At 61.6% G+C, this 21,857-nt stretch overlaps 2 protein-coding genes across 8 annotated transcripts; one reads left to right on the top strand and one right to left on the bottom strand.

The window, feature by feature from the left end:
* The first annotated feature begins 740 nt into the window (after positions 1-740).
* KCNK7 (potassium two pore domain channel subfamily K member 7) lies at positions 741-3,956 on the top strand. The gene is made up of 3 exons (XM_058689666.1): positions 741-1,591; positions 2,952-3,350; positions 3,604-3,956. Exons 1-3 carry the CDS (start codon positions 1,075-1,077, stop codon positions 3,807-3,809), a joined length of 1,122 nt encoding a protein of 373 aa, XP_058545649.1. The 5' UTR covers positions 741-1,074; the 3' UTR covers positions 3,810-3,956.
* Positions 3,957-4,404: 448 nt separating this feature from the next.
* EHBP1L1 (EH domain binding protein 1 like 1) lies at positions 4,405-20,403 on the bottom strand. 7 transcript variants are annotated; one of them, XM_058689650.1, is made up of 20 exons: positions 20,062-20,403; positions 17,275-17,332; positions 16,536-16,631; positions 16,191-16,244; positions 15,920-16,098; positions 15,680-15,822; positions 15,184-15,219; positions 15,025-15,093; positions 14,770-14,932; positions 12,634-14,635; positions 12,018-12,175; positions 11,881-11,929; positions 10,778-11,440; positions 6,951-7,020; positions 6,775-6,830; positions 6,561-6,684; positions 6,195-6,294; positions 5,241-5,314; positions 5,042-5,156; positions 4,405-4,906 (listed from the first exon to the last, which is right to left on the bottom strand). In XM_058689650.1, the coding sequence occupies exons 1-20, from the start codon at positions 20,163-20,165 to the stop codon at positions 4,807-4,809; spliced, it is 4,413 nt and encodes a 1,470-aa protein (XP_058545633.1). In that variant the 5' UTR covers positions 20,166-20,403; the 3' UTR covers positions 4,405-4,806. The 7 variants fall into 7 exon arrangements, with proteins under 7 accessions (XP_058545633.1, XP_058545635.1, XP_058545636.1 ...); XM_058689652.1 differs by having other exon boundaries at positions 13,891-14,635; positions 20,062-20,401; XM_058689653.1 differs by having other exon boundaries at positions 14,500-14,635; positions 20,062-20,398.
* Positions 20,404-21,857: the final 1,454 nt, after the last annotated feature.

The following is a 21,857-nucleotide window of genomic DNA, read 5'->3' as shown; positions in this document are numbered from 1 at the left end:
TCCTGCCATTTCAAGAATCGCCCCGTTCTTCCTGCTGCTTATCCTCGGGACCCAGCTGCAACATCATCTCCCCTGGGGCGTCTTCCCTGGCCATGCTGTGCCCGCCACAGCCAGCTCGCGGAGCTCAGGCGTCCAGAGCCCACTGGGCAGAATCTTGGGGGCTTGTCCTGGGTTTGTCTCTATTCCAGGGTCTGGACCAGGAGGAGTGACCACCCTGGCTCATGGCTCCGTCCACACTTCTCTTACTGGCTCATGGCTCCGTCCACACTTCTGTGGGTTCTGCAGGGAGGTGGGGGGCACCCTACACCAGGCCCCGGGGCGGGGCCTTTGCGCTCAGCCCCTCCATGGTTCAGGGGAGTAGCAGTCTAGGCTCCCCGCCCCTGCACACACCCTGGCAGCCAGGCTCACTGTGTCCCCAGTGTTCAGTGGGGCGGGACTCAGGAGGGCCCAGCACAGGGTTCTCAGGGAGAACTCAGAATGGAGGTGTGAGAGCGTCCTCTGGGCGGCGGCCTTGGCTCCTCTCAGCTCACTGCCCTGCCCCACCCCCCACCCCCCCCACTCTTCCCAAATCCCCACTCCTGTCCCCTCTTCCTTGCAGGCTGCCTGCTGTACCCTCCTCTCACCCCCCTCCCAATAGGTCTACCTAGGCCACTCTTGTCTTCTCAGCCCTGTGTCCTTACCCCCACCCCCCACCCCACGCTGTTCCTCTCACACCCCAAGCCCTCTCCCACCTTGACTGGCTTCTGTTCCCCAGCTGAAATGTCAGTCTTCACTCTTCCAGGGCCTTCCCCCAGAACTTCAGGGTATGTGTGACAATTCAAACTTGTCACATTCTCTTGCTAACAGGTTTCTTGTGGAACAGCAGAAGGGAAGGGACCTGTGTCTGTCTTCTTGTCCAGTGTCCTCAGGAAAAAGAAGTACTTGCTGAGGGGATGCAGGGAGCGGGCCGGGCTTGAGTGAGCTCCCCCCTGAATAAGCCACCCGTGTGACTTTGAGCCAGTCTCGCTCGCTCTCTGGGCCTCAACCTGCTCCACCCTGCCCCCATCTCCCCGGCTTCGGGGAACTGGGCAAATAATGTCTCGTCCCCAGAAATTAGGAGGAGGGACCCAGACCGACCCCCTTCCAGCTCATTCACACTCTCCCTCAGTGAGTCCCTGGCGTCCGTCTTCAGCCTCCCACGGGCACCTCCTCCCAGCCGCACCCTGCCAGCCCCTCCCAGGTGCCCGTGGAGCCGCCAGCTCCCACAGCACCTCCGACCCCAGGCGGCACAACATGGGGGCTCTAAGGCCCTGGGCCCGGTTCCCACTACTGGTTGTGGCCCACCTGCTGGCCCTGGGGATTGGGGCTGCTGTGCTTCAGGCCCTGGAGGGGCCGCCAGCCCTCCGGCTCCAGGCCAAGCTCAGGACCGAGTTGGCCACTTTCCAGGCAGAATATGGGGCCTGCCTGCCACCTGGGGCGCTGGAGGAGCTGCTGGGCACCGCCCTGGCGGCCCAGGTACGCGGGGTCTCCAGCTGGGGCGATGGCTCAGAGGCTGGGAACTGGGATCTGCCCTCGGCCCTGCTCTTCACTGCCAGCATCCTCACCACCACGGGTAAGGCTGCCAGGCGGCCGGGCAGGCGGGGGCTCCTGGGGGGCCCTGGCGATGTAGCCCTTCCCTCAGCCCCAAAAGGCCAGACAGATCCCAGGCCCGACTCGGCCTGACATCAGAGCTGGGGCTTCCCACACCAGTACCCCAACTGGTACCTCAAGTTCAGCGGCCAGGCAGGGTGCGTCCTCCTCAGCCACACACCCCGACGCCCCCTGACATCCGGGAGAGATGCCCAGACCCCGTGGGCCGAGGCAAGGTGGGGAGCAGGTATTGTAGGGTGGATTCTTTAACGGAGGAGAATGGAGTGAACCCAGGAGTGCAGGTCAGGACCACCGACTCCGGAGAGAGTGGCCAGGGGGAGGAAGTCCTGATGAAACGTTAGCCATGGCAAGAGGGCACAGAGATGAGGGATGACGGAATTCCTGGCAGAGGGAACAGCATGTGTGAAGGCGCAGGGAAATAAAGGAATGGGACCCGCAGCCCTGGAGGTTTTTTTGTCCTGTGAGTGGACATCGTCCGTACAAACATCTGCAGAGTGTCTAAATGTCGTCTAAATCTGTATTCCCAACTTCTCTTGGACAATCAGGAGAGCTATATTCCCTCTGAGCCAGAATCCCTGCAAGGCGGCATATTGTCTGGAGAGGAACAAGGCCTGTACTTTTGGACAGAACGCTTCCACTCCAGGCCAACCCAACGCTCTTGTCTCACATCTGGCCCCTCTAGCCATTTGCGTTTACAACCTCTGGACCAGCTGGTCCTGTTCTCCCAGCACACCCTGCTCTCCCGCCTCTCCCTGCCTTGCACATGCTTTTCCAGTCCTGTCTGCCCTCTCTCACGCACGCTGCCTCTTTTGCCGCCGTTCATGTCATGTCTTCACTGACTTTCCTGCATTGTCATCTCCACCAAAAGGCAGGGCCTGGGCAGACTCAGATTCCAGTGCAAGGCCTGGCACACAGGGTGTCTCAAGACACCTTTGGGCAGGGGAAGAGTGCGTAACGTTCTTCCCAGTGGATTTGGAAGCATCGTATTGGTCAAGGGCAGAGCTGAGGAACCGGAGAAAACCAAGCTTCCTCTGGGGCAGGATAGGGGTTCTCAGAACTGTCCCAGCCCCAAGAGGCCTAAGGTGACTGCCTCTTTTAATGTTCCATTTCCCAGAAAAGAGTGGCCACAGAGGTAAAGGGACTTGTCCAAGACCCCCAGCGAATGAGGAGCAAAGCCAGCCAGAGCACAGGCGGGAGCCGGTCCCTCGATCTCAGCCACTAGAGGGCGGTCTTCTGCCAGAGGCCTCGTTGGGGGAAGGGGGGGGAACCACAGCGGGCATCCCGCTGGAGTGCTCATCGCCCCCGGCCTCTCTCCTTTCCAGGTTATGGCTGCATGGCCCCGCTGTCGGCGGGCGGAAAGGCCTTCTGCGTGGTCTACGCGGCCCTGGGGCTGCCAGCCTCGTTAGCGCTCCTGGCCGCACTGCGCCGCTGCCTGCTGCCTCTGCTCAGCCGCCCAGGGGCCTGGGTAGCGGCCTACTGGCGGCCGGCCCCAGCCAGGGCCGCGTTGCTACGGGCAGCCGGACTGGGCCTGCTAGTGGCTGGCGCCTTCGTGCTGCTGCCAGCGCTGGTGCTGTGGGGCGTCCAGGGTGACTGCAGCCTGCTGGAGGCCATCTACTTCTGCTTCAGCTCCCTCAGCACCATCGGCCTGGGGGACCTGCTGCCGGGTCACGGCCGTGGCCTGCATCCGGTGCTTTACCACCTGGGCCGGCTCGCACTTCTCGGTGAGTCCAGCTGCCAAGGAGCGTGAGGGCGAGAGGAGGGAAGAGGAGCCCGGACTACGACTCCGTAAACCACTGGGGAGGCCTAGCCGCCCAGGTGGAGGAACCCTGCCCTGGGCTGTGGTGTGGGAGTCAGAGAACCCTGACGGCACCTCTGAGTGGTGCCGGGTGCCGGGGTGGCGGGTCACCTGGCTGGGAGGTGGCAGGGAGCATGACGGGCACTGCAAGAGCTGTGCCAGCAACCTCTCCTCACCAGGTTACTTGCTCCTCGGGCTCCTGGCCATGCTGCTGGCCGTGGAGACCTTCTCAGAGCTGCCACAGGTCCGCGCCGTGGTGAAGTTCTTTGGGTCCAGTGGCCCGCGGACGGCTGAAGACCAAAGCGGCATCCTAGGCCAAGATGAACTGGCCCTGAGCACCCTGCCATCCTCGGCCGCAGCCCCAGAACAGACCCCAACTTGCTGATGGGTGCGAGGTGATGGGAGTTGAGCTCTGTTCTGGTGGACGAGCTTGAGGAGGAAGCCCCCAGTGATGGGAGGGGAGGGTGTGATTGTAAGGACCTCAGGCAATAGTGGTTTGTTTTGTTTTGTTTTTTTAAAGAGAAAGGCAATAGCCCTGTTCTGCTCCCTTCTTTCAAAATGGGACCCCTAGGGGCGCCTGGGTGGCTCAGTCGGTTGGGCAACCGACTGGGCTCAGGTCATGATCTCACAGCTTGTGAGTTTCAGCCCCGCATCGGGCTCTGTGCTGACAGCCCAGAGCCTGGAGCCTGCTTTCGATTCTGTGTCTCCCTCTCTCTGTCCCACCACTGCTTGCACTCTTTCTCTGTCTCTCAGAAATAAACGTTAAAAAATTAAAAAAAAAATTTAAAAAATGGGATCCCTAAAGCGATCAACGACCCAAACCCCACCATCCTTAAACCCCATCATCCTTTGAAGGCGAAGGCCGAGGGGGGGTCCTCCCCGCATCTGGGAACCTCAAAGCCCGCCCGGCCCCACTTCGGATCGCAGACAGCCTTATCGGCCTAGCCCCGCCCCCTTCCGTCTATTGAAAGCCCCAGGGCTGAGAAAGGCAGGCCTGGTGTGGCCTCGTCCAACTTTATTGCTCGCGAAGATCAGGAAAGGGGGGAGGGCGGGGGCGCAGCGGTTCACCGGCCATCCCTGTCCCCCCGCTGCCATCGGGGAGGGGTTCTGTAGGGGTGCTCCTGGGACCCCCAGGCCCCGCGAACACACGCACACACACTCACACGGACAAATAAATACGGCCCGGACGGCACGGCCGTCCAGCCGCTCCTGTGTGTCGGGCCCCCAGAGGCCGCCCTTCTTCCCCCCACACGGGGGCGACGGCGGCCCCTACGGGCGGCGCGCCGCGTCCGTGCGGCCCGGGTCCTCCGCAGCGCTAGTCGCTAGTCCGGGGCGGCGACCCGGCGCGGCAGCGAGAAAGCCTGGTCCGAGTGGTTGAGGCCTCAGCTCAGCGAACAGCGCTCGCGCCGGCTCAGCTGCCGACTCAGCTTGCGGCGCCGCTGCTCCAGGCCGCGTTCCAGGCGCTCGTCCTCCTCCAGGGCGCTGGGAGGGAGCGGCTTGAAGTCAGAGTCGGGGCCCCAACCCTAGTCTGCCCCCCTGGCCAGAGCGAGCCCTCCTCGGGAGTCCGCCCCTAGACGCGCCCCCCCCCCCTCCCAGCGCGGTCCCCACCCCACTCACATCCGCTCTTTGTGGTCCAGGTCCCGGACCAACTCATCCCGCTGGTTCACCAGCGACACCAGCTCCTCCAGCAGAAGCTGCTCTCGGCGTTGCTGCGCGGCCGTTTTCAGCCAGTCTGAGGGCAGAGGAGGCCGAGGGTCAGGAGGCGCCCGTCCCTGCTCTGTACTGGCTCTCACCCTCTCCGGGCCCCATCTCCCACCTTCGATGGCTAGCATCGCCCGTAGCTCCCGGCTCAGCAGCTCGAACCTCCGCTCCAGGTCTTGCTCCTCGATACTGGGGTGGAGGGTGCGGGGTGGGTCAGGAAAAGGGGAACAGGAGAGGAAGGCCGGGGCTCTGACTACTCCCTGGCCTCCCATCCCACCTCATTACCAGTTCGTGTGGAGGGCTGGGCTGAGGAAAGCGCTATACCCCCGTCCCTGCCCCAGATCATCTTCCTTCCAACTGTTCTCCTAATGCTGGATACTTATAGTGTCTCCTCCCATCCCCACTGCTTTTTATTTTTTAATTTTTAAATATGTATTTATTTTTGAGAGAGACAGAGCATGAGTGGGAGAGGGGCAGAGAGAGGGGGAGACACAGAATCCGAAGCAGGCTCCAGGCTGTGAGCTGTTAGCACAGAGTCCAACGTAGGGCTCGAACTCATGAGCCATGAGATCATAACTTGGGCCAAAGTCAGACACTTAACTGACTGAGCCACCCAGGCACCCCTCCCTTTTTGTTTTTTTTTTTTTAATTAGGAAACAACCTTGCAGGATCATTTGGATGAACATTATTCATCAGCAGCAAGTATGAGACGCTAAAATTATTCTGAAAAATGAAAAACCAGCTCAGATCTCGGTGGGCCTCAGTTTTTCTTATTGGAAAGGAACAGGGTCAAAGGAACAGGCACTCAGCCCTGACTTGCCTGTACCACGTTTTTCTCTGGGCCTTAGTTTTCTGATTCATAAAAACAGTACCAATAAAAGAGGTGTACAATTCATACAGGACTTTTGAGAAGAAGAAAATAAGGCGACTGAGCAATTTTCCAAAAAGACCTTTGCAGAAAGAAGAAAGTAGTGAATAGCTCTAACCAAAGTGGCCAAGATTCCCCTCTGTCCTGCACGCCCCGGGGGGGGGCTGGGGGCGGGGCCTGGAGTGGGAGGGGCTCACTCACAGCAGCTGCAGCTGGTCCTGCCTGCGGATGAGAGCATTCTTCTTGTTGACCAATGTGAACCACTCCTGGATCAGCACCTCCTCCTGCAACCTGTTGGCACCTGAACCCGGCCAGGACAGTCACCAGGCCTGCCGTCAACCCAGGTGGCAAGAGTAGGGCGGCTGGGGATTGGGGCTCGCTTCCTTACGGCATCCCAGAAGCCGGAGCCTGGTGCCTCCGGCAAGCTGCTTCCCTTGTCCCGCTGTAAATGGGGACAGTGACCCCAGCCTTGCCTCCTCCCAACTCCTCCCCAGATCAGGAAGGGCTGCAGGGCTGGGCAGATCTGGTGGCATGTGTTGGGGAGTGGACTCCAGATGTCTGCCCCACCTGACTCCATAAGGCTCCTCAGCTGTGTCTCCACCTCCGCTGCCCGCCCATCTATCTGTCTCTGCTCCTGTTCCAGGGCCTGCAGCTCTGCGCACACGTACTGACTTGTGTCCTGGAACCGTTGCTGCAGAAAAGGGGGGGGCAGGGGGGGCTCAGTCCAGGCTCTGCCTGGGAAGTGCCACCCACCAGCTCCTCCCTCCTCAGCCCTCCTTACCAGCCCAGCCTCTTCCCCTGGACTTGGGGGCGGTTCCTCCGGTGGGGAACTCCCACCTGCAGACAGAGACCGGGCTAAGGCACCTCCATCTGACAGCTGCCCCCAGGGCGTCCCCAGCTCAGGATCTGTGAACAGCCTGAACTGAGCTGGGTCACTACTCCCTCGCAACTACTCACCAGGGGGCTGCTGTGGGGCTGTGGTTGTAGATGGGCCAGGGGCAGGGCTGGGGTCAGGGCCCAGGCCTTCCTGTGGAGAAAGGGGCCGGTGAGGGCTTGCAGGGCTCCCCAACAGCCCTGCCCTAGGGCCAGCCAGAGCCTCATGCACTCGCAGGGGAGGAGAGGCCCTCAGTTCCAGGCCCTGCCCACCCCAGCTGCTTCTCCAGTCCTGCATGCACAGAACTCCACCCTCCGTCCCCTCCAGGGAAAGTGCCTCCCCAAGGGAAGGCCATGGCCTTCACCCTGCCTGGCCCTGTGATCCTGGGCCAGTCCACTCCCACTCTGGGAGCCTCACAGTCGTTGTTCCCTGGGCTGGGTTTACAAGGCTTTTGTGAGAGTCAGGGGTGAAAGGCTGTGAGGGGCCTGGCTGGGGCCTCTCCTTCTCCCTCGCCCCTTCCTGCTTGGAGCTCCCTCAGGCCACCTCCGACTCCCATCACCTAGTGCTTGAGTCTCCATCATGGCCAGGGGCCCACGTTGTGACACTGAGCTCCCTTGATGCATGCACCTCATCTCCAGACCCAGGCCATCTTGGGCCAGCACCTCCATATCCTGGCCAAAAGGGGGCACCCTCCCACCTTATCAATTCCCACGCCCAGACTGCTGTGCTCTTCATAGAACACTCAGAACAGGTCAGGTGGGCTGGGCCTACCAATTTCAGTCTCTAAAGGCAGGGCTGGCCCTTAATGTGCCCTACCCCTGGCGACTTGCTGGGTGGGTGGGGGGTCAGCTCCAGGGGCTCAGGTCAGCAGATAGCCTGGCCCCTTTGATGGCTCCTGCTCGGGCCACCCTTCTAGGTCACAGGGTGGGGAGAAGGTTGAACTACCCCACTGTCCACTCCATCCTGTGCTTCTCTGAGAAGCGTCCCTGGACAGATGGCGGTCAGATGCCATCCTCTCTGGCCCGTGTCAGTGGCCACTACCCATTCCCTGCCTGCTGACTCTATCCTCAAGTCACAACTGAGGGGTCTTCCTAAAGCCTTCACCGGATGGTGTCACTCCCCCAGCCCCCCGACCCCTCTCAGCGCCCAATCTCGTCGCCAAGGCCTGTTGGCAGCTCCAGCCTCAACTCCTACTACCCCAGACCCCACCCAGACACCAGCCGTTGGCCATAGCAATGGACTTTCACTTCCCCAAATAGCTTCCTCAGCCTGGACTGGCCTCTATCTGGAGAAACCTGACATCATCAACCTTCATGACCCGGCTCGGCTCCACCTCCATGAGGCCCCTTCGGGCTCCCACACAGCTTTCTGTCTCTCTTCCCGAACTTCACCCCTCCTGAAGCCTGGAGAGTGCCCCCCTCCATGGCCTCCCAGGCCTCCCCCATCCCTGCTTGCACCCCCATCATAGCTGCTGGTTATCTGTGTCTCCCTGCCCAGAGGCAGCCCCTGCAGACAGGATGGGGGCCAGAGAATGCACTCAGGGCCCACCAATTAGCGCTGTTGACTAGACATTGATGCGTTGGACACGGTGCACATGACTCCACCAGTCCCCCCAACAGCTCTGTGATTCAGGGGTCATAACATCACCACTTCACAGAACAGGACACCAAAGGTCAGAGATGAAGCTCATATAGGTCTGGCCGAGGACCCAGGGCTGTCTAATCCAAAGATGTGTTCCCAAGCTGGGCCACCCACTGGCTGTTTGCCTCTGGGCCAGTCATACACCCTGGGCTTCTGTTGGTCTTTATGTGAGAGAAATCCGAACCCTGTGGAAACTGGGGGTGGCAGGATTCCAGAAAGGCATCTGGGGAAGAACACAGTTCCCCTTTCTTGACGGCACCCTGAAGTAGTATCTCAAGGCCACTCCGTGAAGGACTTAGGCATTTGCTGCTTCTCCTCAGGGAAAGAGGACAGAAAGGTTAAGTGGCTGGCCCAGAGTCCCACAGCCAGCCAGCCAGTAGTGCTGAGCCTAGTAGAGGGCACCGTTTCATAGTTCCAGCTTCACAGGTGTTCTCAACTTTCTCCCTGAACCTCAATGTTCCCACCTGCAAATGGGGTAATCATTCCTCCCCGGAAGGGACGTTGTGAGAAGTCAGTTGGGAGCTAATAAGGGGTCATGGGGGCAGGGCCTGGCACGCAGCGTGCACTCCGCACACAGAGCAGGCAGAGGCAGAAGAGTAGAGAAGAAACCCCAACCTCAGCAGCCACTGAGCTTACTCACTCAGCCCCAATGGGAATTCCAATGCTTCCTCCCGTCTGACCCCAGGAGGGGATATACCCTCACTCATGGCCCCTCCTCCAGGAAGCCTTGCTGGGCCGCACCAGAGGCACCCTGCCCTCCTCTTGGCGTTGCTTCGGCCCCACCCCAGCTTCAAGGTGCCTGACTTCATCCCATCCAGGATTTTGGGAGCTCCCAAGGGCAGGGACAGGCCTGACCTCCTCCTACTGCATGCATAGGGCATGGGGGATGGGAACAGCCAATAAGGAGGAGTCCCCTCCAGCCCCGTGGGTCACAGATCTCCTGTGGGACAAGGGCTCGGGAGGGGGCCTGGCTCAGAAGGACCAGATGCTGGGACTTGGGCAGAGAAGGGTGTAGGACGGAGCCTCCCCTCTAAGATTTAAGGAGCCAGTGACATATATTAATGAGGCTGTGGCCAGAGGACAACAGACAGGCCAGGGGTGACTATGTCCCTCTGGCCCTTGCGTATCACATCTCCTAGGGGTGCCTCTGGTGTCCTCTCTGTCTCTCATTCACAACGCTGTGCCTCTGACCCGCTCAAGGCTCCCGCTCTCCAAACCAGCCTTATCGCTACCTGCGGACCTCGTGGGAGATGACTGGCAGATCCCTAAAGGAGACCTGAGCTTTCCTGCTAAGAGCACACTTTTACTTAAGCAGGTCCCCCCCATTTGAGAACCATCTCTTCCCATCTTATCAGCCTAGCTCACATGGCTGCTTCTTCCAGAAAGCCTTTCCCGGTTTATTCCCTCCTTTCTTTGGAACGTCATCCCTGGGCAGCTGAAGGCTTGCAGTGGCCTGACAGGGCTGCCCCTGCTGTTGCGGGCAGGATGGGTGCAGGGGGTGGAAGGAACCCCAGCTGGGAAGCCACTTCAGTGGCACTTGTCCTTGAGCAAATCCCTGCCTTCTCTGGGACCACCTCCCCTTCAGTGCAATGACCATATGATACCCTGGGAGACCCGAACCTGAGAAATGCAGGGGCTGGGGGAGTGGGGTGGAGGGGGCACCAGGCAGGGTCTCCCAGCTTCAACCTCCCATTATCAGAGAAGAATGGGTCTCCAGGATCTGGAGTTAAAGATCCGAATCGGAGATACTTGGAACAGGGAGGCCCTGGCTGGCCCCGCTGAGGACAGAAGCCCTGCCCGGCTTATAGGGCAATGGTGGCTGCTGAGCGACCCAGGGCCAACCGCAGGGAAAGAAACGCCCCCACCCACTTCACAGTCCCTAAAGAGCAGCGAGCTGAGTGCTGACAACCATGGAGCCTCCTAGGAACTTCCTGCTACAGCCCGTGATTCCACTACCTGGACGTCAGGCATTAAGAACCATTAGCATAGATTCCAAGCTGGGAGCAAAGGTGGAGACCCCGCCCAGGCGGCCGCTCTGGGCCTGGGGGGCCTCGGCCTGCACGTGTCCCCTGAACGGAAGCCCACTCCGTCGCCGGGGGACTCTTCCCGGACACCACGGCCCCGCACTCAGAAAGCGCCTCGCCGCGTCCAGCCGAGTCCTGCTGCCCTGAAGCCGCCGCCCCTGCGCTGTCTCTGCCCTTGGGGCCCCTCAGGACCCATCCCTCTCTGCCCGGCCACCCTCGACCCCGCGCCACAGGAGGGCACTCACCGCAGCCGCGGCCCCGGCGGCCCCCGCGTCCGGGTCGTCCACCGAGAAGGAGTTGCTGTTCCGCAGCCGCGAGCGCCTCTTCTTCAGCAGGTCGGCGTCGCGCACGTGGGAGAAGGAGCCGTGCGCGCGGGGCGGGGGCACCGGCCCGGCCTCCCCGTTGACCGACGGCCGCCGCAGCCTCACGCCGCCCCCGGCGCCCGGCGCCCCCGCCCCGTTCACCAGCCCCTCGGCCGGGGGCACGGACGCCCGGGCTCCGGGACCGTCGGCAGGGGCTTCCGCGGAGCGCGCCTCCGGGGCGGCCTCCGCACCGCGGTCCTTGGAGGCCGCCTCGGGAGCCGCCCCGTCCGCGCGGTTCTCGGGCTCCTTGGGCCCCTTGGGCCCCTTGGGCTCCTCCGGCGCCTCGGCCCGGTGCTCGCGCAGCCGCTGCGCCAGGCCCCCGGCGTCCAGGCCGTCGGGCGGGCTCGGCTGGGCGCTGGCCACGCGGTACGTGCCAGCGCCGCCGCCGCCCTCCAGCTGCACCAGCTGCAACTCCTGCCCGGTGCAGAAGGCGCGGATCTGGCACAGGTACGTCATGACGATGAGCTTGTCGGGCACCGACAGCAGCACCATGTCCGCCGGCTCCAGCAGCCGCGACACGCCCAGAGCCGCGAAGCCATCGAAGGCCTAGGAACGGCGCGCTGGGGATCAGCGGCGGCGGCGGGTGTTACCCAGCGACGCTGCGGCCCCGCCCAGGACCGCCGGAGGAATCCCCGCGACGGGCACGCCGGGGTTTTGCCTAGCAACGCCTTCACCCTTCTATTGGGGGAAATCTAGCAACAGGGCCCGCCCCCGCGTCACCCAGCAACTGCACACCAAAGGGCGGTTTTGGAAAAACCATCTGGGGGAAATAGGCTTTAAAACAAAACAAAACTAAGAAAAACGAACAGTTTAAAGACCAAGAGGGTACAAAAGTGACAGAACTTCCCAAACCCACTTGCTGGGGCCCTGCAGCCCGTAGGTTCCTCTCCTAAGGACAGACGGACCCTAAATGTTGGATCTACGGCCTGGCTCTGGACCCTTCCCCCCCCCCCCCCCCCCCCGGCGTCGCTCCCTCTCCATCTCACCTGCTTGTTGTTCTGCTTGATGTTGAGTGGGTCCAGGGAGGCGTAGTCGCTGCAGAGAGAGGGCCGGTCAGAGGCTGAAATCACACCGCCCTCCCAGCAGGCTCCCTCATTCATTCCCACCCCCTCTGGCAGCTCACATCTTGTCTGGGTAGAAATGGTGCAGGATGGCACAGAAGGCCAAGCCGTTGCGCCAAGATGTAGTGAAGTTGGTGACTCGGACACCACGGTAGCCAGCGGTGACTTCCTGGCACCACTCCAGCAGGGATTGACTGGAGCTGACCAGAGCACGTGGTGCCTAGGGACACAGGGATGGGCTCAGGGAATGTGAACGGAGGACCTGTACCCTCTGACCCCTGGGCACGAAACAGCCCTGGCTCTGGGTTTGCAGGGGTCACCAGAGACCACTGGCCAGAGCCTTGGGACTAGGCAAAGGGTTTCCAGCTCTGCGGTTATCTACCGAGGTCACCTAAAAGGTCAGTGGCCCCCAGGCAAGATCAGAGGTCACCAGCAGCCACACCTCAAGGTCAGCCCAGAAAATCAGCTTAGGGGTGTCCGGGTCCATTCAGCCCAGGGAAGACAGATGGGGGAGCCAGGGCATCCTGAGAGAGGAGAGGGTGAGGGGGGCTCCTTGAAGCCGAGCCCCTATCCCACCGCACCCCAGTCGACCAGGTGGGTCCATGCAGAGCCGCCGTTAGCTCAGCCCCAGGTTAGTGGAAAGCAGCGGACTGGGCCCTCGGCGGCCCCCATCCCTACCTGGCTGCCTGGCAGCCTCCCGTCCTCTTCAGGCTCCTCTGGGGAAGAGGCCCCCGAGGGCTTGGGCACCCCAGCCCCTGCCCCGCTGGCCACCTGCACCTCAATCAGGCTGGCCTCCGGGAGGTTTCCCTCAGCTTCTTGTCCCTGCTCAGTCCCTGAGAACCCGGCCTCTGCTTCCTGGGCCTCAAAAATACCAGATTCGTTCTCTGGAGGCCCTAAAGTCTCCGTCTCTGCTTCCTGGGCCCCCCAAGCCCCAGACTTGGCCTCTGAAACTCCCAGCACCTCAGCTTCTACCTCCTGGGCCCTCAAAACTGTGGTCTCTGCCTCTGCTCCCTGGGGCCCTAAAACTCCACGCTTAGTGATGGAATCCTGCAAAGCTTCATATTGGAGAGTCTCCCAGAGCCCAGTCTCTGCCTCCTGGACCCCCAAAGTCTTAGCCTTGTCCTTCTCAGCCTCTAAAACTGTCGTTTCTGTCTGTTGAGTCCCCAGTCCCTCAGCCTCTGCCCCTCCAACTCCTGGCCCTGAAACCCTTGAATCCCCCACCTCTGTCTCCAGGGCGCCTGCTATCTGATTTTCTATCCTGGGAACCCCCGAACCCCCAGCCTCTATCTCCTGGGTCCCCGGTATCTCAGCTTCTGCTGTCTCAGTCTCAAACCCTGGGATCCCTGAGTCCCCTACCTCTGTTTCCCGGGTCCCTGCTGTCTCAGATTTTATCCCTGAACCCCCCACCTCAGCCTCTTGGGTTTCCAATATCTCAGCCTCTGCCATCCCAGCTTCTATCTCTGGCATCCTGGAACCTCCCACCTCTGTCTCCTGGGCCCCCAGTATTTCACATTCTGCTATCTCAGCTTCTATCCTCAGTATCCCTGAACCACCAGCTATCTCCGGGGTCCCCAATATCTCCGTCTCTGCCATCCCAGTCTTTGTCCCCAGAAACCCTGAACCCTCAGCCTCTGTTTTCTGGGCTCCCAGTTCCTCAGACTCTGCCACCCCAGCAGCCTCTGACTCTAGGACCCCTGATCTCACGATCTGTGTCTCCTGGGCCCCCAACGCCTTGGCTTCTGCTGTCCCCATCTCTATCTCTGGGAACCCTGATCCCTCCACTTCGGTCTCCTGGGTCCCCAGTACCTCTGACTCTGCCACCCCCGTCTCTGTTCCCAGGACCCTTGAATCCCGAGTCTCTGCCTCCCAGACCCCCAGATCCCTAGACATCACCCCCTGGTCAGTTGCTGGCGGGGCTCCCTGGTACCCGCTCACCTGGGGCCTGGTGCTCGCTGCTCCAACAGAGGGACCCTGCTCCAGGCCTGTCCCCCCAACACCAGGGGCTCTGCCTCTCACCTCTGCACCCTCTCTCTCCTGGCCTGCAGCAGCCCTGGCCCCACTGAGGTCACCGAGATGCCTGGTGTGCCCTGCAGGGTCTGCTGGGGGTGGGCTCAGGACTGTGGGAGCCTCATCCCTGGTCCTGACCCCTGTCTTCCCCTGAGAGCCCCTTGGAGGAGCCTCGGGAGTCCCCTTGAATCTTGCCTCAGACATCACCCCTACAGCCTCTGGTCCCTCAGTGTCCACATGTCTCACCTTTGACATCTGCTCAGTATCCACTTGACTCCCTTCTAAACTCTTTTCAGCCTCCCCGGCTCTGACGTCTGACCTCTTAGTGTTCACCTCTCTGACTCCTGACTCCTGCTCAGTGTCCGTCCCCCCAGCCCCCTGCCTATCCCCAGCGCTCCTCCCCTTAACCTTAGGTTTCTGCCCCCCCAAAGAGTCTCTGGAGCCTCCACCCTCAATGCCTGGGGCCAGCCTGGCTCCCTGAGCCTCTGTCCCTTCCTGCGGGCTTTCCTGGGCCTGGGTCTGCCCAGAAGAACGCACTCCTGCCGGGGGATCCCCTGAGGCTTTGGGAGCCTCATCTTCCCCTTGGGGGACTAGGGGCCAGGGGGCATCAGAGCCTTTCCGGAGCCGAGGGGCTGGGGTGGGGGCCACCTCCTGGCCTGGCTGTCTTGAAGACCTGAGGAGAGAGCAGGAGAGAGCATTTTTAGCCCCATCCCCGCCCTTCAGGTTCCTAGGGCCCTGGAAAGGCACGCTGGTAGGAGTGCAGCTTTCTAACAGTGGGCAGGGGACAGGGCTCGTGCCAAAGCTCACCTCTTCTCTGGTGGGGTTCCCGGGGGCCTTGGGGCCTTGAGGCCCACCTGGCCCCCTGCTACAGTAGCTCTTTCAGACCCCTGGCCCTGGGAGGTCCTGGCTGGGGGCGCAGGGGCACTCACAGGGGCCGGGCTGGTATCCTCCACACTAGAGGGGTTGGCAGCTGGGGAGGAAGGAAGGGAGGGGTGCTGAGGCCTGGGCCCTGAGGCTGGAGGTCCATTCCCTCCCCGGTCCCAACCTGAGCCTGGGCCTCACCTGCCTGCTGGTGCTGGGCCCGGCCCTCCTCCTCCTCCTCACAAAGTGTCTTCAGCTCCCGAGGGGGATCTGGGGTGGGGATGGTGGGGGGAGCAGGTCAGCCCAGGGGAGGGCCCTGCAGGTCTGACCCCCTGCCCCCAACCAGAGTCCTGGGCCTACCTGGGAAACGCCCCAGCCTCAGGGCACCGCCCCGGCCTGCGAGAAGAGACAGGCCCTCGGATGCAGAGAAAGAGAGAGAGAGAACCACAAGGACAGACAGAAACAAAGCCTTAACAAGCAAAAGGGAGGGTTGAGGAAGCCAGCGAGGAGGGCCAGGGTGGGTGCCGAGGGCTGGGGAGATCAGACTCCCCTCTGCGCGTTTGGCCCTGCCGTCTCCGGGCAGGTACCCGCTCAGGGCTGATGAGAGGGCCAGCGGCTCTGGGAACCCATCCTGCAGGACTCAGCCAAGAACCCAGGCCGCCGTAGGACCAGGAGCCAAGTTTGGACAGTCAGGGCTGCCGGGGCAGGTTGGGGCTGCCCGGGCCGTAGTGAGCCCCCTCACTGGGCGTGCTCAAGGCAGGCCCTGGCCCGGCACAGCGAGGGGCTTATGGGCAGGTTTATCCCCCACCCTCCCTAGGTCTTGGAGATCTCAGTCCATGGTAGGCCGTGAGCCCACCTGGCTGGGGGACACGAGCCCGTGCCTCAGGGGCACCTGGACCATTGGCCTCCTCCTCGTCACTCTCAGCGAAGTCGTCCAGGTTGCCCACGTCACTAGGCTTCACGCTCATGAGGCTCGCGAGACTCTGCATATCATCGTCCCTGGGGGGGGTGGGGGGTGGGGGGGGTCAGAGGTCAGGGGTCAGGGCTGGGGACAGAGATTACAGACTAAGGCCAAGGGAGGAGGATGGGCACTCACGTGGCACGGCCCTCGCGCAGCAGAACCCCCGAGAGAGTGAGGCTCAGCTCCGCGTGCAGCACCTTCACCGACTTGGGCTTCAGCCGCAGCCGCAGGGGGACTGGGGCAGGCACGGGCCCCGCGTGGCGGGCCAGGTCCACCTCTGCGGTGGCCAGCACCTTCCGCTGCCCCTTGGATTCCTGTGGGCCGGGGAGAAGGGCCGGGGGGGAGGAGCATCAGTGCCGCCCCCGAGGCCCCAAGAGCCCAAGCCCCGGCCTGCCCGGCCACTCACATTCTCAATAATAAACGTCCACTCTTTGGCCTCGTACTGGTCCACGTGAGGGTCCTGGGAAAAGGGGGAACTGGTGAGTACGGGGGCTGCTGGGGTGAGGGCGGTACGGGGAGAAGGGCCAGCCGTCTCTCACGCTGCTTCTGGCAGCTATGTGTGCACGCTACCCGCTCCAGAGAGACCTCCTGGGCCGCCCACGCTGAGCAGGCTACCCCCACCCCCATCTTGCTTCTTGGCCTCACCCCTGCGTTCTGATTTGGATGGATAACACACTGGGATCCCTCGTGGCTGCGTGGGTTGTGATCGCCCCCTCCCATTCCCACCTACGCAGGAAGGTTAGAGACTCACCCTGTATAGGGTCACAGAGATGTCCACATTCTCTGGCACCATCCACACCACGGTGCCCCGGTATGGGTTCTGGATGCCTGGCTGCCAGCTGTGGGCCTGCAATGAGCAGTCTGAAGCCTCCCCTGACTCTTAAGTCTCCCCTTGTCCCCTGTCCTTATCCCCAAACTTGACCTCATCTTTCTCTCCATTCTGTGGATTCTTTTGTGGTTTTTTTTTTTTCTAATGTTTATTTAGTTTTGAGAGAGAGAGAGCACAAGCAAGGGAGGGCAGAGAGAGAAGGGGGACACAGAATCCGAAGGAGGCTCCAGGCTCTGAGCTGTCAGCACGGAGCCCAATGCGGGGCTCGAACCCCCGAACCACGAGATCATGACCTGAGCCGAAGTTGGATGCTTAACCGACTGAACCACCCAGGTGCCCTAGCGTTGATTTAGTTTTTAGAGACAGAGAGAGAGAGCACGAGCAGGGGAGGGGCACAGAGAGAGGGGGACAGAGGATCCGAAGCAGCCTCAAGATGACAGCAGCAAGCCCAACGCGGGGCTCCAACTCGTGAAGCACGAGATGGTGACCTGAGCCCAAGTCGGAGTTTCAACCAACTGAGCCACCCAGGAGCCCCCTTTCTGCGGATTCTGGTCCAAACCCGAAGCTGACTCCACTCTCCCATCAGTCCTCACCCACTTACCCCGCACCCACTGTTGGCCTCACCCCCAACCTGGACCCCCCAGCTGACAACCTCCCCCACCTTGGAGCAGATGCGTCTGTTCCGCCGGGTCCATACCACCACCAGCTTATCCGGTTGCCTAGGGGTGGGGAGAGAGGGGGCTACTCAGTCGGGCCCACTCGCCCAGCCTCTCCATCTCCTCCGGGGTCTTCCTTCTGCCCACACCCTCCTCGCCCGGGAGAGGGACTGGACAGCCCATTATCTGGAGCCACCAGGAGCAGGGTGGAGCTGCTTGAGGCAGGGTGAGGCCCAGGGCAGAAGGGCAAAGGCCCAGATGTGTGTGGGTCGACAGGGATTATGAAGACAGGCAGCCAGAGAGACAGAGACATATAGAGAGACAGGCACACACAGAGACAGGGAGATACACATAAACACAGCGAGGACCCGGCAAGAGACACACAGACTTAGAGACACAGGGAGAGACAGACTTGGAGTAAAACAAACCCAATCACTCACAAATATGTGGGGAGTGTGCACTGTGAGCCCAGCCCAGTTTAGGGGCAGAGCAGAGCACAGAAGAAATGAGACCCTCTCGGGGGCTGAGGACAACAGAGGCAGGGGTGGAGTGCCAGTCCAGAAAGAAAATAAGTGAACAAGCTGGCTTCAGGGAGATGGGAGAGAGCCACTGGGGTCTCCTTGAACTTGGGGTGCCTGAGCAAGGCATGAGTGGGGGAGGGACAAGCTCGTGAGGCTCTGGAGAAGGAGGGTTCAAGAAGGGATGGCAAGTGCAAGGGTCCGAGGTTGGGGACGGAGCAGGGGGGGTGGGGGCTCGGGATCAGAGAGAGGGGCAGAGGGTGGGAGGTGATCAGAGACACATAGGGTCAGTTTGTCATCAGACAACCACCCACCCTTCGCTGGGCTCAGAGGCCCTCAGAGCCAGCCATGCCCCCACCTCTCAAACCCAGAGCCCTGGACTCTAGTTCTGCAGGGCCCCTGACTCCCACAAGGGGCATCAAGAAAGACTTCCAGAAGGTGACATCCAAACCAACTGCATACACCGGGGCCGACTCAGAGAAGAGGCAGAGACGTGAAAAGACAGACGTGAAGACAGACGTGAAGAGGCTCTTGTCTTCAAGAGCCAAGAGTTGCCCGTGCAGGGCCCAGCCCCACAGCGATAACACATGGGTGCGGGGAGAAGGTCCTTTTGGGTTAGAGAGTCCAAGTGCTGCCCACGAGGGTGGGGGTGGTTGAGGGGACCATCAGGCCGAGGGCAGTACAGGAGCCCTCTTTGCCTGCACCTGCCCCCAGGCCAGGGCACTTAGGTTCACCCACCTCACTGCCCCTCTGTAGGCGGAGCCAGGATAAATGGCTCTCCTGTCAACCCCTGAGAATCCTGAGGCCCAGAGAGGTTGGGAGCCAGGCAAGGTCACAAAGCCAAGCGCAGAGCCCGCCAGCCTGCAGCCAAGCTCCTCTCCCCAACCCCAAACTGCAGGTGATGGCTGAGCAAAAGTAGCCACCACGGGGCCTTCCCAGAAAGGGGAAGCAGACAGGGGTGCCTAGAGAGGGCGGGGCCTGGCTGGGCAGCCTGACTCAGGCCAGGCACGCCCTCCTGGGGAGCCTGAGATCCGGGCAGGGGCAGCTTCCTAGCCTGGGCTCCTAGCTCAGAAGCCCAGTAGGCCCTGCCCACCCCCGTGACTCAGATGCATTGACACTGCCCGCACCCTAGGCCTGCTCTCTGGGACCATGCCCAGCGTCCCCTTGGGCTCATCCTGGATGCTGGGGCAGAAGGTAGAAGCCAGAGACCAGAGTTCAAGTCCTAGCCCTGTGCTGTGTTACCCTAGTCAGCCCCTGTCTTCTCTGGGCCTCGCCAAATGGAGTGAAGGGCCCTCCAGCTGGCCCAGTCAAAACCACGGATATGGCTGCTGCCCAGGGGACCCTAGCCTCCTGCTCACTCCCCTCCCTTTGGACCCCATGATCCCTTCCTGCCCCAGCAGCTTTCTCTTGGGAGCCTAAATTTAGCCCCGCCTGGCGGGCGAGGCCCCCACAGCTGCGCCCTAATCCAGCCAAGGGAAGCCGACACCAGTGAGCACGTATATTTAGGGTGTGACGCAGGGGTCCGGGCAGCTGCGGGTGGGAGCCATGTGAACAAGATGCCCCCGGCTCCTTTGGCAGTCTGAGCCAGGTTCTGTGCTCTCTCACATATCTCCCCCTGACCGGGCCACCTCGCCCTCCCTAAGCCCTCTCCTCCCAGACTCACAACCTTCTAGGCCCTCAGGCCCCTTTAAGCCAATCCCTGCCTCCCTCCTCATCCCTCTCAGTACTCAGTTTCCCCTTTTAAGGACATTGTGGAGACATATCCAGCCTCCCAGCATCCACTCTGGCTGAGGCCTGCGTGTGTGCGTGTGTGTTCCTCTGGCTCAACAAGTGGGCAGAGGGGGAGGGGGCAACATCCTTGTTCTGAGCTGGACCCTTCGATGGAGGTTTCTGCCGCGGCCTGGCCACCCGCAGACCTCAAAATTTGCTCCCTTTTCCGATGCCACCCGGAACCATCCCTCTGGTCAAAAAAACAGGAGGCCTCCCTTCCCCCAGCCCTGAGCGCAGCTGAGGAAGGTGTGGGCACAGACAGACAGATTCCCAGGCCTGCAAATTCTGACCTCCACTCCCCAACAGCTACCCACACCACCAAGTCTAGGGGCCCCACAAACTGCAGAGGCACTTTTGAATCTCTGTCTGGGACGCCAGGGCCCAAGGTGGGGCAAGGCGCCTGTTTGGCCCCTGGGTTGGGGGCAGGGTTCTCTCAGGCTTCAACGCCACCGCCACAGGGTCCCGGCCAGCCCGCGGAGTCCCCCAGGCCTCCCTGTCACTCACCATTTCTTGGTACACTCCACCACCAGCTCGTGGTAACAGGCCACAAACTGGAACTTGGCGGCCCGCTTGCCCACGCGCTGCAGGCGCTTCCACACCGAGGTCATGGCCCCCGCCGCCCCCGCCGCCGGATCCTCAGACTCTGGGCTCCCGCTGGCCCGAGACCGCTGGCCGGCCCTGGGTCCCCATGGCCTCCGGGGCTGCTATCCGAGCCGCCCGTCCCGTCCGTCGGAGATGTCCGAGGCTCGGACCCGGGGCCGATCTCCCCGGGGAGGCCGCTGGGGCCCGCCGGGTGGTCCGGCTGAGTCGGCGGGTTGTCCGGGGCGCGTCGGGTCGCTGGAGCGCTGAGCGGCGAGCGCGCCGTTTCCTGGAGCCGCACCCCCGTCGGAAGGCGGGCGGGGCTCCGGCGGGGGCGGGGGCCGGGGCCCGGGCGGGAGCGGGGGGCGGGGCGGCCCGGCTTCCGGGGCCTCGCGCCTCTACCGCGGTTGGCGGGGAGGGGAGGGGTACCGAGGGGGACGCCCGGAACGCAGCGCCGGCTCGCAGCGCGCCGAGGCGGTGCGGACGCGGGGGCCAGGGGAGAGAGCAACCGACAACTTGGTGCCGCCCTCTCGAGCATTGCCCCGGCCGCCACCCTTCCTGCCCGCAGCCCTGGGAGGTATGTACTGTTGGCCCCATTTCACAGGTGGTGGAAACAGAGACCCGGGAAGAACAGACTTGCTCAGGTCAACACTGAGAACCTGGGCCAGAGCCAACTGCCCTCGACACGGGTGGCGGACTTCTGCTGCCACCTAAGTCTTAACCTAAGTAGGAAGGAGCAGAGTCAGGGGTCAACCTGGGTGGCCCTACCTGTGGGCAGCACCCATTTGCCAGTCTCAGAACCTGACTCCTTAGCTGGCAAGTGGGAAGATAGCCCCAACATCACACAAACAGCTGACTTCCAACAAGTGTGTGACCTTGGGCAAAGCACCAACACTCTGAGCCTCAGTTTCTACCTCTGTTAAGTAGGGATAATTATAGTTCTGCCTCTTACATAGTCACTGAGAATATGAAATCCTGGGAAGCATTTAGTACGGAGACTGGCTGATATTCTGAGGTCTTATTAAATGGAATCCGCTACCTGGGGCACCTGTGTGGCTCAGTCGGTTCAAAGTCCGACTCTTGGTTTCAACTCAGTCCCGATCTCATGCTTCGTGAGTTCAAGTTCCGTGTCTGGCTCTGCACTGGCAGCATGGAGCCTGCTTGGGATTCTCTCTCACTCTCTCTCTTCCTCCCCTCCCCTCCCCTGCTCACACTGCCGCTGGCTCTCTCAAAATAAATAAACTTAAAACAAATAAATGGAACCCGTTATCACAGACTGGAAAGTGTGTGTGTGCACGCACAAATGAGTTTACTCTCCCTGCCCTAAGAAGCCTGCCCCAGGCATTAACCGCCCTGTTCACACCTAGATTAGAACTCTTATCGCCTACCTGCATGGTAAGGAGCACCTGCAGGTATCAGGCCAAGTTAGAGAACTGCCCCGGGACAGCGCATCAGTCTCTTTCCCTCCCTGCTTGCACTCTGCAAGGCTTGTGAATGGACTACAGTCTGGTGCTTAGTAAATACTCGGTTTGAACAGGATAACTGATCTGCCAGGAGTGCCTGCCTTTGTGTCCAGGAGGCAAGGGACCGTACAGCAGGGTGTGGGGGTGACCAATCTGTAAACCTAAGCTGTGCAATTTCGAGGTCCTCTGTTTTTCATCTCAGGAAGTTATGGGGGTGTTATGTGTGTGCCTGGAGGTCTGAGCACGCACCATACCCAA

The sequence above is a fragment of the Neofelis nebulosa genome, chromosome 10, assembly GCF_028018385.1.
Source record: "Neofelis nebulosa isolate mNeoNeb1 chromosome 10, mNeoNeb1.pri, whole genome shotgun sequence".
Lineage (NCBI taxonomy): Eukaryota > Metazoa > Chordata > Mammalia > Carnivora > Felidae > Neofelis > Neofelis nebulosa.
This window is presented reverse-complemented; position numbering and strand designations above follow the sequence as displayed.

Excerpts from the sequence above, each read along its gene's own strand:
- EHBP1L1 (XM_058689650.1), bottom strand. The coding sequence starts at position 20,165 with ATGACCTCGGTGTGGAAGCGCCTGCAGCGCGTGGGCAAGCGGGCCGCC. Across the intron at positions 6,685-6,774 it reads CAGGGGAAGAGGCTGGGCTG|CAACGGTTCCAGGACACAAG; the intron begins GTAAGGAGGGCT and ends CCTTTTCTGCAG. Across the intron at positions 5,315-6,194 it reads CAGGACCAGCTGCAGCTGCT|TATCGAGGAGCAAGACCTGG; the intron begins GTGAGTGAGCCC and ends CCTCCACCCCAG.
- KCNK7 (XM_058689666.1), top strand. The coding sequence starts at position 1,075 with ATGTCTCGTCCCCAGAAATTAGGAGGAGGGACCCAGACCGACCCCCTT. Across the intron at positions 1,592-2,951 it reads CAGCATCCTCACCACCACGG|GTTATGGCTGCATGGCCCCG; the intron begins GTAAGGCTGCCA and ends TCTCCTTTCCAG. Across the intron at positions 3,351-3,603 it reads GGGCCGGCTCGCACTTCTCG|GTTACTTGCTCCTCGGGCTC; the intron begins GTGAGTCCAGCT and ends TCTCCTCACCAG.